Raw genomic sequence first — 17,227 nt, forward strand, 5'->3', positions numbered from 1 at the left:
GGGACTGGACTCCACATTGGTTGTGGTTTTCTGTAATGATTTCCATCTCTTCAAGGAGAAGTGTCCCTCTTGATAAGCGGGTTGATAGGTCATTTTTTGTATACAGACAGAGCTGTCTGCATTTGGCACCTTCCCACAGCACTTTAGGTGGTGCGGGGGTGGGGGAGTGGAGAGGGAAAGAGAATAGATAGAATGGTTAGTTAAGAGAAACCCTAGCCTAGAACTAAGTCAGCTGGTTTTACCCAGGTAGGCCAAGAGTTCTGCCTGCTTGTTAAAAACCATTATGTAGCCCGGTGTTAGAGGTGCATGGTCTCTGTGAGTTTGAGATCAGCCTGGTCTAGGCCAGCTAGGGATATTCTCCAAAGAAATCCAGTCTGGAAAACAAAAGAAAAAACAAAAAACACTATGCCTTGTGTGTGTGTGAGGGGGGGGGGGGTACTTGACATTGTCACAGACAAAGGGCATGCAGCAGATCCTGTTTTCACAACCCAGGGGCTAGTGGTATTCAGGAACACCTGCGCATTTTCATGACGACAAACTTTGTCTCCGGTGATTTCTGTTCCCGTGAGCCTGCCTCCTTGAACTTCCTTTAATGACTAAGGAACTCCAAGACCACCCTCAGAGAGCGACAGAGCAGAAACGCTGCTGCAGCCGCGGGGCGTAGAAAAGGCTGAAGGAAACTGTAAAGCTCAGCGGGCCATTTGATTGATTTTCGGCTCACACGTTAATAAAGGCTTCTTCTGCCTCTTCCCAGGTTCGTGGCTGCCTTCTTACTGTGTGGAATCTTTCCTGATCATGGCCTCTTCCAACCTGATGTCAGCGACACCCTTGGTTACAATCACCAAAAAGAACTTGGCCTCTGAAAATTTCAACTCTGGATCAAGTCTTCCTTTCTCCCCATCACTAAGGTTGCTGCATCGCCCTCTATCGGCGGCATAGAGTTTTGCCCAGAAGTTTCTTCCTCTATCCTCCTCCTGCTGGTCCGGAGTTTCAGTTTCTTTTCTCTTGGTGTCGGGAGAGGGAGGGGCTGCTGGTGGGCTGAACCCGGGTGCTGAGCAAAGCCTGCCCCTGGCTTTTTCCCTCACCGCTTCAACCTGGAGGGTCCAGAGGTGAGGGTCCAAAGGTGTGTGTGAAAGTTTGTGCAGGGCTGAGGGAGGGAGACCCGGGGAAGAGAGAACTCAGTGAAGCTTGGGGAAGATCGTTTAGCTCGCAGAAACCATTGTGATCTGAAGGAAGAAAAGGAGTTTGGGGCGGAATCGACTTGAAAGTTAAATAGGAGGGCCTCGCTTCTGAAGGAACCCTTCTTTTTCTGGGGCATGCCTGGCAAACAGGTCTGGATCTCAGGAACCCTCCCCCTCCCTTCCCCCCTCTTCCGGGTGATCCTTCTCCCTGCTCTTCCCCCTCCCTACTAGCTACTGTAGTTTCAGGGACTTGGACTAAGGAGAGTCACTACTCCCCTCTACTCCATCCTGAGCCCTTGACCGACTTGAGAACAGCAAGTTGGATAACCCTGTGTAACTTTTAGCCTTTGTAGCTTTGGCGCTCCAATCTTATGACTATTTGTTTTTACCTAACACTGATTGTTTTAAAAATGTATTCATTCATTTATTTTTGAGACTTGGCTTACTGCATTGCTGAGGCTGGTTGGCCTTCTGGGCTCAGATATCATCCTTCATGATCCTCTTAAGTAGCCAGGACTGCAAACTTGTACCTCCTCCAACCTTGTTTAAGTGACCTTGGCGTCCTCACCTGCCTTTGGCTGTCACCCATTCTTCCTGCGTGGATCTTCGTACCGAAGGTTAAGTCAGTTCCTTGTTCCCTTGCTCGGAGCTAGTTAACAAGAGCTACCTATTGCTGAGGAGAGCCCCCGGTGGTGTTGACAGTCTCTCTAAGATGTTTTCTCTGTTGATCTTGTGTATCCCCCCTGTTAGGCTAACATAGGGACATTTTGTACCTTGATGAATGGGTTCAACACCTGCCACTGTCTAAGACCCTCCCTTTTCAGAGTTCACCTGCCTTGTTCTCAGTCTGCACCTGACTGCTGGAGATACCTCTGGTCGCTCCAGAGTTTAGTCATGGCCAAACACAGAAGTTAATCTGGATTTCTGTGTTTGTTTATTTTTAAGAAAATGTCAATGGAAATAAAGCACGTGTCAGGTATTAAATAAGTGTAATAAGCATCCACTCAGTATTTACTAAATATGAAATAAATATACAAGCTTACACTCTACCTAGGAATAGCAATAAAAAAATTAAGTAACTTTTAGACAATACAAAAAGTAACTGATGCTATGGAATGACAGTTTTCTTTTTTGTTTTGTTTTTTGTTGTTGTTGTTGTTGTTTTTTGGAGTTTTCATTTGTTTGTTTGTTTTTGTTTTGGTCTTGAGAGAGAGGGTTTCTCCGTGTAATAGCTCTAGCTGTCCTGGAACTAGCCCTGTAGAACAGGCTGGCCTCGAACTCACAGAGATCCATCCGCCTGCCTCTGGCTCAGAATCACAGGTTTAGAAGATTAACGCTTTCAACTTCAGTATTCAGAGTTAGGAAACTTCAGTAGAATCTTAAGAGTGTGAGGAATAAAGAAAATTGAATAAACAAATAAAATAAAAAAGAGTGAGGAATTTGACGTCTTTACCACAGGTCGGTTTTCCTTTGAATGAGAGGAAGATGTTGCATACCAGAAGAGCTGCAGAGAAAGGACTAGGACGTGGGTAGGGGAGTTGCTCCAGTGAGAACATGGCTGGGGAGGTCTCGAAGGTAGTGAGCCCATAAGAGACCTCTACCTAGAGTCTCTGGATTCTTGCTGTAGTTAAAGAATCCAAAGAGGCACTCTGAGGAGTCGGAGGGAGTTTTATTACAGAGAACAAATATGCAGTCAGGAGAAAGTATGAGGTGTGATAGACATCTATATAGAATAACAGAACCTGGGAGGTGGAAACAGGAAGATCAGAAATTAGTTCCAGGTCATGCTTGGTTGTCCTGCCAACTTGAGGCCTGGCCCGGGCTATTTGAGACCTTGTCTCAAAACTACACATTAAGCTGAGAGGTGGTGGTGCATGACTTTAATTTCAACACTTGAGGCAGAGGCAGGCGGATCTCGGTGAGTTCCAGGCCAGTCTGGTCTGCAAAGCTAGTTCTAGGACAGCCAAAACTACACACACACACACACACACCCTGTCTAGAAAAACAACAACAAAACAAACAAAATACAAATTTAAGAAAATAATAAAAAAGAAAGGATGGGAGGATGAGAGAAAGAGTGTGTGTGCCATGTGTGCCTTTGGGGGTCAGAAGAGGGTTTGATCCCATGGAACGTGAGTTATGGAGAGTTCTGAGACGCTCTATGGGGACTAGGAACTCACTTGAACCCTCTGAAAGAGCAGCAACAAGAGCTCTTAGCTACTGAACCACATCTCCACAGTGCTTAGTGCTTTTCAAGCTTCTCTTTTATTGCAGACCAATCAACAGTAGGTTGAGCATCATCTTTTAATGTTCCTTAGCTTTTGTTAACTTTTAAGAATGATATCTTTTGTTCTTTTACATTGTGTGCATTTGTTTATACAAGGTGTACAGATAATATGCACCCACCTCTCTCATTCTGCTGGCTCCTTTGGCTAAGATGTTTTCGGCCAGTTCGCCCTTTCAGACTCTGGTTAACTGATTCATTTTACCCCTTCAGCTTCCATCTCAGCAGCTTCAGCTCTTCTCTTTCTACCGTTTTGGCTTTGGTTCATTCTTGTTCTTAGTGAGATCCTGATTTGAAATATATGATTTTTAAACTTTAGTTTAATTTTATTTTTGTTTTTTCAAGACAGTTTTTCTCTTTGTAGCCTTGGCTTTCTTGGAACTTGCTAAGTAGACCAGGCCAGCTTCAAACTCACTGAGATCTGCCTCTGCCTTCTGAGTGCTAGGATTAAAGGCGTGTGCCACCACTGCCCAGCTGGTTTTTGTTTTTTAATAACGGAAGCAGGGGAACTCCCAAACTTGCCAGTTCCCAATCAGGGTGACTCAACACTGCACTTTGTGGCCAAATTCTAGGAAGGAAAGAGACCTTGCCCATGCCAGTGTGCGTTGCAGATCCCAGGACTTGTGCTGGTAGCCTGCACTTCTGCACAGTGCTAAGCTAAGGCCTGTGTGAACTGTGTTTTCTGAGCTTCTCATTCTTTCTTCATTTTGCCTCAGTCCCTGCTCTTTCCTGTGCCGCCACTCCATTCTTCCTCTGGAGTATTTCTGTTCCATTCAACAAATTGTAATTAGTTTGTTCTTTGTTTCAGATTCTATCTATTCACAGCTGAAAATTAAGTGGTTTTTGCCATCATATCACCCCCCCCTTGAAGGATATGAAGTGACCGTGCTCCTCTAAATTGCCTTTCAGACTGATATACCATCATTTCATAATCTTCCTCGCCATCCAGCAGTCTGTAAGAAAGAAGAGCCTCAGAAGTTAGGGCAAGAAAAAGTAGGGGAGAAATAGAATGGCTTCAACAGTTCCGATGAATGCAGAGAAGGGGGCCATTTGCCCTGTCTGCCACGAACTTTTGAAAGAACCCATGAGTCTAGGCTGTGGCCACAATGCATGCAAAGCCTGCATCACCACAAACAAGAAGAATGCAGTGATCAACCCCAGAGGGAGAAGCAGCTGTCCTGTGTGTGATACTAGATTCTCATTTGAAAATCTACAGGTTAATCAACATCTGGCAAATGTAGTAGAGAGACTTAGGGAAGTCAAGGTGAACCCTGACATTGGGGAAAAAAGAGATCTCTGTATCCACCATGGAGAGAAACTCCTTCTCTTCTGTAAGGAAGATAGAAAGATCATTTGCTGGGTTTGTGAGCGTTCTCAGGAGCATCATGGTCACCACACTTTCCTCCGGGAGGAAGCAGTCAAGGAATGTCAGGTAAGGTCATGAAGGGAAGAAGATAGGGCACAATGTGGTTCTTGATGAGAAATTGTACCTTCTCACCTTCCCTCCCTCCCTCCCTCCCTTTCTCCCTCCCTCCCTCCCTCCTTTTCCTCCCTGTCTTTCTTTTCCTTCCTTCCTTCCTACCTTCCTTCCTTCCTTTTTCAAGACAGGGTTTCTCTGTATAGCCCTGACTGTCCTGGACTCACTCTACAGACTACACTGGCCTCGAACTCAGAGATCCACTTCACTGCCTCCCAAGTGCTGAGATTAAAGGCATTTGCCATCACAGACTGGCAACTTCCCGACCTTCTTGATTCACATTACCATCATAATATTGAGCCCTTACCTTATATTCGGTCCCTAATGCCTAGAAATGTCTTTTCTTTCTGTTTATGTAATGGATTGGCTTGCAATACACACAATCTCTTGATCAAGAGCAGAAGGTTGCGGGGTTCCTTTCCCGTGTATGCACAATTGGGGAATGCTTTCAGTTTGCCTCTCAGCATGGCCTCTGCTGGGGAATACTGCCAACTGGAAGGTCATCAGGGTGAGGAAGGATTGCACTTGCTAAGCGGTCTGTACTTTCTCTGGGGAAAGAGTTGTAGACTCCCATTGATATGCAGATGATGGCTCTGTTCCCCTAGGGTTACAGAATGCCTTCTCTTTAGATGTTCTTCTGTTCAGCATCAACCTCATGACTTCTACAAACTGGGAACAACCTGGTTTGTTAGTTCTCTGTCCAGGTGGCAAGCATGACAGATATGATTCATTTCTCACAGGAGAATATCCAGAAAGCTCTCGAGAGGCTGAGGAAGGAACAGGAGAAGGCGAAGAAATTGGAAGCTGACATTGAAGAAGACAGAATTTCCTGGAAGGCAGGAGATGCTTGGGCCCTCATCTTTGTTCCCTGACAAGCAATGAGTTCAAAGCTATCTATAAGTTCCTTTTTAGGGATGAGGGATGGGGGCAGACTTGTTGTAAATACACTTAAATATTTGGAACCAAACACAATGATAAACTGTATAATGCTGAAGACTGGAAGAGTCTTTGTTCTTCTCTTGTCTCCGGAGACTCTGACACTTCTGCTGGAAGACACCAGGCCAAAAAAAAAGAAAAGTTCTCTAAATTTCAAAACCAGAAGTACTGATGCAGGGTGCCATGAGTGCCCAAGACAATCGTTACAAGTTGAGCTTTATTCCAGTCTTGTATTAGTTTGGAGGTCTCCTAAATAAGACAAGAAGGGGATTGTTTAGTTTTTGTCCCTGTCTGAGTTGACTTGTAATAAAGGGAAAATAGAAGCTAAAAATAGCACCCCCCAGATTGCTCTTCTCTTCCTATGTCCGCCCTGGATTAAGTTCTGCTACCTTATAGTGACATCTTGCCTCAGCCCGACAGGCTCATTACATCTCTCTCTCCCCCGTGCATTCCTGCAGTGCCAGATCCAGACTGAGAGACAAAGGATACAAACGGGTTTTGATCAGCTCAGAAGAATCCTGGACGAGGAGGAGCAGAGAGAGCTGAAAAGACTTGGGGAAGAGGAGCAGCTGATACTCGACAGCCTGGCGGAGGCAGAAGCTGAGCTGGCTCAACAGAGCCAGTTGGTACAGGAACTTATTTCAGGTCTGGAGCTTCGGTGCCAGTGGCCAGCGACAGAGCTGCTGCAGGTAGGAATGAGCACCTCTCAAGGCAGGTCGCAGAGACATTGCCCCTTTCCTTCCTGGAGCTGTGCACTCAGTGTTAATGGAAGTCATGGAAGAGAAGATTATTGCCTCTTTTTCCAGTCTTAAGGGAAACCATTCCAGTTTTTTGCCATTAAGTAAGATGTTAGCCTGAGAGGGACCTACCATATGATCCCAGGGACTGCGTCCACAGCTTGGCAGCAGGACTTCTACCCACTAGGCTGTCATGACTGCCCTTTCTCATTTTGTCCCCAGCATCCTCCTGCCAGGCTCTACCCCAGCTCCATGATGCTTTCGTTGGTTTCTTCTTGTGATGCTTCAACAATTTTAGTGTCACATAAAGCCGTTTTGTATCTTTTGGAAGAATTTTAAAAATATTGGCGTTTCTTATTCTTTTACTTTTAGTAAAATTCAGCAGTGAAGCCATGGTTGATTTTTCCTTTCATGAAGCTTGACTTCCAATCCAATCTCGTTGCATGCTTTCATCCTATGCATGTTTTCTCTCTTCTTGAATCACTGCACTTCCGGGATCCGTTCCTCTCCTCTAACTTACCTACTTCGTTCATAACACAACAAACCGGGTAGAGAGGCCTTGAGGAGTTGAATCCAGGGCCTTACACTTGCTAGGTAAGAATTATACCTCCAAGACACACCCCAGCTCCTGTGGTTCTTTTCAGTTTTGATTGTTTGTGTTCCTGGCACCCTTATACCCAGAGTCAGGAATGTTTGGATGGAAGCTCCACCCCCAGCCCCTCCCCTGGTCATTGCCTCAGTCCAGACTGCACCTCTGTGTAAACCCACCATGAGGTGACCCCTCCCCAGAGATGCTCAAGACCACTCCCACAGGGAATTAAAAAAAAAAAAAACACAGAACAAACACGTGGTTTTCTGGTCTTCCTTTCATGCGAGGCTGGAAAGCCATCTGGGAGCACTGATATTCATTAAACCTGGGCTTTTTCTAATTTGGTTTGCTTTGGATTATTGACTCGGCGGAGAAGCTTTTTGGGGTGTAGAAACTTTTTAGTTTGTTTATTTTTTTTGGGTTATTTTGGGACAGGGTCTTACTATGTAACCCACCTCCTTCCCCTACCTCCTGAGTGAGATTAAAGGTCTGTTCCACCACCATTCTTTCTGAATTTGTTCAAGGCTGGTGGCAGTGTCTCATCTCTTCTTCCCCATTTGAAAACTCTACCTCTCCTTTATTTTTTCCTGGTGTGTTTAGCCTAAGGGTTGCCAGTTCTGTTGGTATTTTACATTACTTTTTAAAAAGGAGAAGGAAGGAAACTAGCGGGATGGTGATTGTGCAGGCCTTTAATCCCATCCCAGCACTTGGGAGGCAGAGGCAAGCAGATCTCTGTGAGTAGTGCCAGAATAGGCTCCAAAGTTACACAGAGAAGCCCTGTCTCAGAAAACAAAAAACAAGAAACAAACAGCACACACACACACAAAGGAGAAAGAAACCACATTTTTAGCCAGTTTTGCTGGCAAATATATGTAACCTCAGTGCTGAAGCAGGAGGATCAACAGTTTAGCACTGGCCTGGGCCACATCTAAAGAAGCTATCTAGAAAAAAGATAAAATAATTTACTCTTGATTCTTTGATTCCCCCTCCTCCTTTGCTCCTTTTCCCTAACCCTGCTCTAAGCTCACACTCTGTGACTTGTGATTTTATTTTCTCCTCCCTAGGATATGAGCGGTACCTTGAAATGGTAAGTGTGGATGACTCCAAATGGGGTTTGTGTAGTACAGATGGATTAGTAGTTGTCTCTATTAGTTTTCCTGTCAGTTTTGACAATCTAGAGTCATTTGAGAAAGGGGAACCTCAGATGAGCAAATGAACCAATCAGATTGGCATTGCCACTAAGGCATTTTCTTGCTTAACCGTTGAAATGGATGTACTGTATGGTCTTGGATCGTGTAAGGAAGCAGACTGAGTGAGCAGTGAGGATGAAGCCGCACCCCTCCATGGTCTCAGCTCAGCTTCAGTTTCTGCCACCAGGCACCTGCCTTGAGTTCCTGCCCTAATTCCCCTAATGATGGACTGTGGTCCAGACATGATAGCTGATAACTGAAATAAACCCGTTCATCCCCAAGTTGTGTTTGGTCATGGTGTTTATCACAGCCATAGAAACCCTGACTAAAGCAGGAGCCATTACCAATATCTTTGTACCAGTGAAACACTGTTTCCCAGGTCAAGGCCGTTTGGATGCCGCATCGTCTAGAACTGCTGGTCCCAGATAAAGACTGGATCGTCTCATCCCCTCAGAGAATGAACTAGACTCAGTGGTAGTGAACGTGGTGTTTTAAGTCAGAGTTGGGGTCACAAAGGGCATTAGAGACGTCAGCATCATTTTCCTGTGACTTCACTCCTGCAGACTCGCTGCCGCCAGTCCTGGATCTCCTGTTTCACAGGTGTTTTGTAAACAGAAAGCCTGACCAAGGCCTAGACAGGCCATGGGGACTTTGTTCACTGAGAATAGAAGATTTCTACCGACTTTTAGAAAGACACACACCTCGGGGTTTGTGATTCTTATCTAAGTTTCCAAAAATTATTCTCTTGTTTGGCATGTTTTACAAGCTCTTGTGGTAAAGTATAATCCTTGATCTGTAGTTGCCAATCTGGTTTTTGTTTTTGTTTTTTTGAGACAGGGTTTCTCTGAAGCTTTGGAACCGTCCTGAAACTCACTCTAAACCAAGCTGGTCTCTAACTCATAGAGTGCTGGTGCAGGACCCTCACCCCTTGTTCTCATAGGGGCGAGAAGAAATTTCCTAGCCGAATGTTTTCCCAGGAAGATAGTGGCCTTCCCCTCTCCCACCTGGGAGATTCCGAGCACAAGGTCACTTAGCTCAGCCCAGCCAGCCACCTGGTACAGGCTGATAAAGATGGCCTAACTCAAGAACAGTGGCCTTGCTCTAAGAACAAGGAAAAAGCTGACTTAACAGAATGGAAGGGAGCAAAAGTCCTTGTACCCGTGCCAAAGCATCTTCAAAGATTCTCTTTGTAGTTATGCCTTTAAAAGCTTACCCCACAGAGGAGATACAACTCCTCTCTCTACCTCACTGTAAGAGGGTCATTTGGAGACAGCGGTTCCAAACATGTTTGTATCATGCTGATTAAACCTTTCTTATTACAGTCTGGGCCTCTCTGGGGGCCGTAATCTGGGCACAACATGGGGATTAAAGGTGTGGGCCACCACCACTCAGCCTTGGAGTTGCCAATCTAATAGCATCAACTTCCTTTAAAACACAAGAAATTAAAACTAGACTCATTTGGAAGTTTGTTTTTTTGTTTTGTTTTGTTTTTGTGGAGCAGGGCAGGCAGATCTCTGAGTTTGAGGCCATCCTGGTCTACAGAGCGAGTTCTAGGACACCCAAAGCCACAAGAAGAAACTTTGTCTCAAAAAAAAAAAGTCAGGGCTTTCTCTGAGGATCAAGTATCAAGTTCATCAGTGATGTGGAGGGATAAAGGCAGTTGTGTCAGAGACAACAAGATGTAAAGAGACAGATGTAAAGGTAAAATATTTCTTCATCTCTAGGAGTCAGATCTGGACGTTGAAGAAGCCAAAAGCGGTTTCTAGGAAAGTGAAGAAGGTATTCCAAGCTCCTGATCTGAGCGACATGTTCCGACAGTTTAGAGGTGAGTGAGGCGCAGTAGCGAGTGTGGGTGTGGGCTGCTGGGGGTAAGTCTGCAGGTGAAGAGAGCAGGGGTCAGCGAGGGGCATCCTGGGAGGAAGAGGGTCCAGTTGTGTCTGGGGGAGAACCGGAAAGGATTCGGTTTGGTCTCTCACTTACCAGCTGACAGATTCACTCTACCAGCCTTCCTTACCTCTAGAGAGAAGTATTCCATTTTTTTTTTTTTTTTTTTTGGTTTTTTGAGACAGGATTTCTCTGTAGCTTTGGTGCCTGTCCCGGAACTAGCTCTTGTAGACCAGGCTGGCCTCAAACTCACAGACATCCGCCTGTCTCTGCCTCCCAAGTGCTGGGATTAAAGGCATGCGCCACCACCGCCCGGCATATTCCAATTTTTTTGCTTCTGATGAAAGTCACCAAATCTTTTATCGTTTCAGAGTTAACAGCTGTCCGCGGCTATTGGGGTAAGAAGTTGCAGATCTTCAAATCACGGTATTCTGGTCACCTTTCCGAAGGGTTGGTTCAGTGAGGTCTCATTACCTTTGTTGTCTTCAGTGTCACCACACACACACACACACACACACACACACACAGTGCTCCTCTAAGGCTTCCTATGGTGGTATATGCCTATAATCTGAGCACTAGGGAGATGAGGCAGGAGAATTGCTTGTCTAAGGCCAACCTGGGCTACTTAACAAGACACTGTACTAAAACAACAACTGTATTACATTTTTGTATTGTTTTACCATCTCCCACAATTGATCAGTATTATTTCCCTCTAACCTTTCCAGTTTTTGCTTTTCATGATGTCATCAAACAAGCCACCTCTGTATTAGTCACCTGACCTTTTTTTTCTTTTTTTCTCTCGCAGCGGATTTCACATTTAATCCAGAAAACCTAAATTTGAATCTTATTCTTTCAGAAGATCACAGACAAGTGACATCTGTGCCCATTTGGCCATTTAAGTGTTATAATAATGGTATCTTGGGCTCCAAATGTTTCTCCTCAGGGAAACATTACTGGGAAGTGGACGTGTCTAAGAAGAATGCCTGGACACTGGGAGTTTACGTTAGAAAACGTACTTTAAAGTTTGATGTCAGGAGAGGCAAAAATCAGCCAAATGTTTGCCACAGATACAAACCTCAGAATGGCTACTGGGTTATAGGGTTACAGGACGGATCAAAGTATAGTATCTTTGAGGATTCTTCCAACTGTGACCCTACCATTCTGACCCCCTTTGTGGCTGCCCCTCTCCATCGGGTTGGGGTTTTCCTTGACTGTGAAGAGGGCATAGTGTCCTTCTTCAATGTCACAAACCATGGGTCACTCATTTACACGTTCTTTAAATGCTGCTTCTCCCACCCTGCTTATCCATACTTTAATCCTTGGGACTGCCCAGCTCCCATGACCCTGTGTCCTGTCAACTCCTGAGTTTTCTCATGCTCATCCATTTCTGATATTACTTCTTGCCTTGAGGCTCGCCTTCATCTGGACATACCTGTGCCATTCAGGCATCTCTTCCCGTGGTCTCCCTACTGTACTTTAATACTTTAAATCATGCTTAGATGTGGTTAGGAGAGATTCTTACCCATTTACTCTTGTTGATATCCTCAAAGACAGCTCAAGTCAAGCTGAGAGCTAGCTAGACCAATCAGTATAACATCTATGCCCTTCGACTTCTGTATTTCCCTCTGTCTTCAAGAAATGTGACAAAGCCGATTAGCCACTCATCCCTGTTATTTAAACAATCCATAAGAACTGGCCTCATAACCATCACTAATGAGACTATGTCGATTTGCCCAAGATATCTCACGTTCAACAGGGAGTCAAGGAACAGAAAATATAAGCAGTAATGAGCCTAGAGTGGAGTTATTTCTGGTCTACAAATTCAGGTCCTTTCTCTCATTGTAACAAATGCAGAGGTTTTTAAATTGTAAATTGAAATGTGTGTAACTTAAGATCATCACAGAATATTATTGGCTCTTGTTCCTTGCTCCACCTCGGCCCATCCCAGGCTTTCCCCTCTACCCCATATCTCAGCCTATACAAGTTCCTGCCTCATAATACAATTAAACAAGATTTTGCTTTGACATCCTCCCAACTCAGTGTGTGTGTTTTTTCTGGTGGCCGGGGGGGGGGGGGTGTGGAGGTCTGTGTCTCGACAGTCACCATTCCTCTCAGGCCCAGGGAGAGTCCGGCAGGTCAGGACTTCAGTGTTTATTTTGTTGGTACTGTGAATGACAATATTGTCTCAACTTCCATTTTGGATAGTGTGTTATTTCTAAATAATCGTTTTACATCTTTCAAGTCTTAGTTTAATTCCTGTTGCTGTAACAAATCACCCTGAGGAAAGAAAGCCTAAGGGAGAAAGGGCTGGAGTCCAGGGAGGTTCCAGCCCCTCATTGCAGGAAAGTCAAAGGAAGGTTAGGGAGCGTTTGCTTATCCTGCATGAAGATGTGTGTATGTTTTGTCTCACCTGTCTAAGGTACCTGATTGGTTTAATAGAGAGCTGAATGGTCAATAGCTAGGCAGGAGAGAGTAGGTGGAATTTCCAGGGAGAGAGGAAGAGGAGATGACTCTAGGCATGCAGGAGATGCCTGCGAGATTTAGAGCAGGCTGGATGTACAGAAGGGAGAGGTAAAAGTCACGTGGCAGAACATCGAATAGGAACAGGTTAAGTTATAAGCACTAGTTGGTTCCCAATAAATAGTAAATATAACTAGTAATAAAATTAAAAAAGAGCTAGTTGGGAATGAGCCTAAGCTAAGGCCAGGCTGTAGTAAGTCTCTGTGTCTTTATTTGTGAGCTGGTGGCCCATACTACAGAGGTTTGAGGTGACTGGACACTACATCTGTAAGCGGAGAGCAATGAGTTCATGCATGCATGCTGTCCGGTTGCCCCGTTCATTCAGACTGGGCCCTGCCATTAAGGAAGAAATCCGAGATCATATCATAGTTACTATCATTGCGAGACAAGCCTGTTTTATTTCTGCTGTCTGTATATGAGATAGCATTCATAACTATAATATAAATTAGTACACTGGCACATGATGTCTGTGCTTATTGAAAGAGAAGTACGGGAACACGGTGAGACGTCTGTCACCGATGTAAGCATGTTTATCCCATGACCTCAGAGACACACCAACGCCATGATACTGTGCCAGGAAAGGAGAAGCATACACTGAGAGGGTAAGCCATTTCCAACAGACTCTAGGGTTCTCAAGGGTGTCCATGCGTGTGTATGCGTCTTCTTTCTCACTCTTGAGGGTGATTTGGTACCTTATTGAGGGCTGAACTCTGTGGCATTCTGATCTTTCAGTGTATTGTAAGCATAGACAATAGAGTATTACTAGAGACTTGCCTTGTTTCAGCAGTCCAGTATAGTGTCTTATTCCACTGGGGAGGGGTATCTTGATCACTGTGACTAAAATAAATGATTATTAAGATTCTGTGCCAGATCTTCCATGGTAGCTCATTTGTGCCATCCCTGTATCTGGGAGGTTGTGGCAGGAAAATTGTTGTGTATTTTAAGTCTGGCATACAGAGCGAGACTCCATCAAAAACAAAAATAAAGTGTATATATTGGCTTACTTCAAAACCACTACTCCACTTTGTTTTAAGAAATGAAATAACTAGATTGCAAAATCCTAGATTTTTTTGTTCTCATAATTTGTAAATGTTTCTGTTTGCTAAAATTAAAATTCTTAACTTCAGAGCTTTCTGACCTTTTTTATATTTCTTCAATAATTGTGTTTCATGGGAATTCCTTTCCTCTGTTTGAAATAAATGTCAGTGTGTATTACGTGCAGTTGGAATCTGACACATTCGTGCCACTTCTCAGAGCCGTGTGGCCAGGGCTGTGCTTGCCTGGTCGCCTTCAGCCTTTTCCCTGAGGTTAGAGGTTAATGGTAGACCTAAGGGACACAAAGTCTGTTTATACTTTTTTTAAAATAACTTTTTAAGATTTTGTTATTTTGGGTGTATGCATATTTATCCTGCATGTATGTCTGTGCACCACGTTCATGCCTGGTCCTGTGAAGGTGCTGAGCGGCCATGCGAGCGCAGAGAATAAACCCAGGTTCTGAGTAAACACACGTGCTCTTAGCCACTGAGCCAACTCCCCAGCCCCAAGTCTGCTTCCTTTACAGAGACAGAAGGAACACTGTCTGCAGAAAAGCCCACACAGGGCTACATGGTTGTCCGTGTATTTTAACATTTAATCTGGGTGTCTGTCAGTGGTTATCATTCAGTGTCTAGGTCTCCTTGTTCCCTAATGATGCAGAATAAAACCGAAGCGCAGTGGGAGGAAGCAATGCTCGAGTGATACCCACTGTATGAATATGGTTCAGGGGATGCAACTCAGGTGTCTCAGCTTGGTGACAAGGGCTATTACCCGCTGAGCTGTATCGCCAGCTTCATACTCATTTTCTTACATTGGCTTGAGGCACCTGCACTCTATTTACAGCAAAATTATAACAGAATAAGCCTATCTGTTATGTGTGCTATTCACACTAGGACCTCTGGCATGTTAGAACCAGGACTTGAACTCAGGTATTCTGGCCACATTGTCCACTCTCTCTCAATCTGTCTGTCTGTCTCTCCCTCTAGCGTGTGGGTGTGCATGCACATGCCTGTGTGTGTGTCTGTCTCTCTCTCTGAGATGTTTTAGGACACTAATATTCTTCAAAAATACAGAACATGTGCCAGGTGCTAGGCGGTGGTGGTACTACCTTTAATCCCAGCACTTGAGAGGCAGAGGCAGGCAGACCTCTGTGAGTTCAAGGCCAGCCTGATCTACAAAAGGAAGACAGCCAGAACTACACAGACAAACCTTGTCACAAAAAAACAAAACAAAAAAGGAGCACTTCATGAATGTGTGTATCATCCTTCAGCAGGGGCCATATTAATTTTCTCTGTATCATTCCACTTTGGGTAGACATGCTGCCTAGGGGAGCGCACGCACGGGTGACTTTCAGTGCATATCATCTGTGATGTTTTCTCCTTAGTTCCTTGATGAAGAAGAATCATGGTAAAAATGGCCTACTTGCTAAGGGTACATTTCTTAACCATGGACTCCTACGTATAATTCTTAAAACTAGTAGACAAGTTGTTGAAGAACTGCCTTTCTTTTCCTTTCACTGAGGAGTAGAATGAGGTATAGAGACATGAGGGGAACTGAGGCAAGCGCGTTAGTCGTGGAGCCCCTTCTCAATACGCTTGAGGCCTGGGTTCCATCTCTGGCATGGAGAATAAAAGAAGAATTTGGCAGCAGTGTTATCTTCCATAGAGAAAACTCAAATATTTGTCCTTGAATATATGGTGAATGATTTACTATTCCTACCTAAAATACTAAGGAACAGAGAATATGGCCCAAAGAAATGAATATATTTTATTTACCAGTGAAAGATGTTCACACAGGAAGGCTAGAGACAGCAAATTATCTCCATATATATTTATGGGTAAAATGGTGCTCATGAGGTCAGGCGAATAAGATACACACCAGAGCCAAAGGCCCGCCACAGAAACAGATGAAGTTTTACGAGTCTGACCAGCATACTGTCATGGGCACTGAACATCCCCTAGGATTAAAATATGGAAAAACATTATCAGGAAAGGAATTTGCACAGAATCTGTAGATGAGATTCCCATGGTGGGAAATATTGTAAAACGAGAGAGTGCCGGCTGCATGGTCAAGGAAAACGCCCACTCGACAGGGAGGAACCATCAGCGAGAGGGTCAAGACACTGGGCTTGCCTGTGAAGGCACACTCCTCAAAAGCATTATACACGCACTTGTTCCACAGCCCTATAACCCAGAAGCCATATTTAGGTTGATAATGTGAATTATTGCTAATACCCAAACGAAATAAGGGATTTTGGCGGCTTTCAGCATTTGAATGAAATATCGGATTGAAGAGGTAGCTTCCATCACTTAATCCCAGAACCCAGGCACCTTTCCCAGACACATCTACTTCCCAATAATGCTTTCCTGATTGGATAGATGGGTAGCCCAGGGCACCATCATGAGAGTTCTCACACCCAGATGCAAAATTTCTTGTTCGTTCTTCATATCTTATTTGTCTTTTGTCTGCAGAAATAATGGTGTTTGGATTGTTGTTCTCAACCAGCGTCACTTGAACTGCACAAAAATGACAGGAGTGAGTGTCATGGGGTCAGGAAATACTATGATGTTAGAAACAGAAGTTTAAGGCAGGTGATGGGGGTGCACGCCTTTAAACCCAGCGGGAGGCAGAGGCAGGAGGATCTCTGTGAGTTAGAGGCCAGCCTGGTCTACCAGAGCTAGTTCCAGGACAGTTAGGGCTGTTACATAGAGAAACCCTGTCTTGGAAAACAAACGAAAACAAAAGAAGTCTAAGAAGAAAGTGTGCAGGCCCGGAAGGAACCTTATGTAGAAATCACTGGAGAGGCAGATTGCAGAAGCATATTACATAGCCTGGGAGAAGCAACATGAGGTCTAACAGAAACAGGCTCTGCAGGACAGTGGGAAGAGGGGTTGGCTTACAGTGCCGTGTTTTCTCCTTACCCCAGTAGCGCTGGGCCTCTGTGAGCTCTGAAAGGACAAAAATTCACAATCTTAAATGCAAGCAAAGGTAATCTAAAGTCCACTTCTGCAGATTGGGCAAGAGTTGAAAACCAGAATAGGGTCAAAGACGAAAGTTCATGTCCCATCAGAGAAGGTCCAATCATCAGTATGTGGTATGTATTCTTCTTTGTCCCTATCTAGAAGCCACTAGAATCCCAAAGCCCCGTCATGTAGCGTAGCTCTCCTCACCTTGAAGCACTTGCAGCATGCCTTGTAGATCAGGGGCTCGGAACACTCTTCTTCGTTTCTTGGGGATGGCTTTGGGCTTCGTCAGTGAAAAGGCCTGACTCCTAGGAATTAAAAACAATGAATACCCCCAGCCACCACTACTTCCTCTCATTTCAAACCACAGATGCACTTGAGCTCTCAAAAATGCTGAGGAGGGTAGCCTGCCATCTGGGGATGTGAAAAGC

The 17,227-nt window shown here is 44.7% G+C and overlaps 2 protein-coding genes and 1 non-coding gene across 8 annotated transcripts in view; 1 reads left to right on the top strand and 2 right to left on the bottom strand.

The window, feature by feature from the left end:
• The first annotated feature begins 985 nt into the window (after positions 1-985).
• LOC142849501 (E3 ubiquitin-protein ligase TRIM34B-like) lies at positions 986-13,924 on the top strand. 4 transcript variants are annotated; one of them, XM_075971750.1, is made up of 8 exons: positions 986-1,109; positions 4,274-4,897; positions 5,683-5,778; positions 6,337-6,567; positions 8,269-8,291; positions 10,119-10,219; positions 10,650-10,676; positions 11,084-12,304. In XM_075971750.1, exons 2-8 carry the CDS (start codon positions 4,475-4,477, stop codon positions 11,641-11,643), a joined length of 1,461 nt encoding a protein of 486 aa, XP_075827865.1. In that variant the 5' UTR covers positions 986-1,109; positions 4,274-4,474; the 3' UTR covers positions 11,644-12,304. The 4 variants fall into 4 exon arrangements, with proteins under 4 accessions (XP_075827865.1, XP_075827864.1, XP_075827862.1 ...); XM_075971749.1 differs by having other exon boundaries at positions 993-1,123; positions 11,084-13,924; XM_075971747.1 differs by having other exon boundaries at positions 1,006-1,123; positions 4,375-4,897.
• LOC142849492 (tripartite motif-containing protein 30A-like) overlaps positions 13,918-17,227 on the bottom strand; it is a 77,954-nt gene continuing 74,644 nt past the window's right edge. For all 3 annotated transcript variants that reach the window (XM_075971728.1, XM_075971726.1, XM_075971727.1), the window contains exons 6-8: positions 17,004-17,104; positions 16,755-16,781; positions 13,918-16,349 (exon numbers count right to left, since the gene is read on the bottom strand). In XM_075971728.1, the coding sequence (XP_075827843.1) occupies positions 15,748-16,349; positions 16,755-16,781; positions 17,004-17,104 (730 nt within the window). In that variant the 3' untranslated portion in view covers positions 13,918-15,747. The remainder of the gene's footprint in view (positions 16,350-16,754; positions 16,782-17,003; positions 17,105-17,227) is intronic.
• On the bottom strand, positions 15,062-15,168 carry LOC142851523 (U6 spliceosomal RNA). Its single transcript, XR_012910834.1, has one exon. It is a non-coding gene; the product is annotated as a U6 spliceosomal RNA (small nuclear RNA).

The sequence above is a fragment of the Microtus pennsylvanicus genome, chromosome 5 (assembly GCF_037038515.1).
Source record: "Microtus pennsylvanicus isolate mMicPen1 chromosome 5, mMicPen1.hap1, whole genome shotgun sequence".
In the NCBI taxonomy this organism is placed as follows: domain Eukaryota; kingdom Metazoa; phylum Chordata; class Mammalia; order Rodentia; family Cricetidae; genus Microtus; species Microtus pennsylvanicus.

What these genes read in the sequence shown, in the direction of transcription:
- LOC142849501 (XM_075971750.1), top strand. Translation starts at nt 4,475, where the DNA reads ATGGCTTCAACAGTTCCGATGAATGCAGAGAAGGGGGCCATTTGCCCT. An exon ending in AAGACAGAATTTCCTGGAAG is followed by an intron (nt 5,779 to 6,336) that starts GCAGGAGATGCT and finishes GCATTCCTGCAG; the next exon opens with TGCCAGATCCAGACTGAGAG. An exon ending in CAGCGACAGAGCTGCTGCAG is followed by an intron (nt 6,568 to 8,268) that starts GTAGGAATGAGC and finishes TCTCCTCCCTAG; the next exon opens with GATATGAGCGGTACCTTGAA.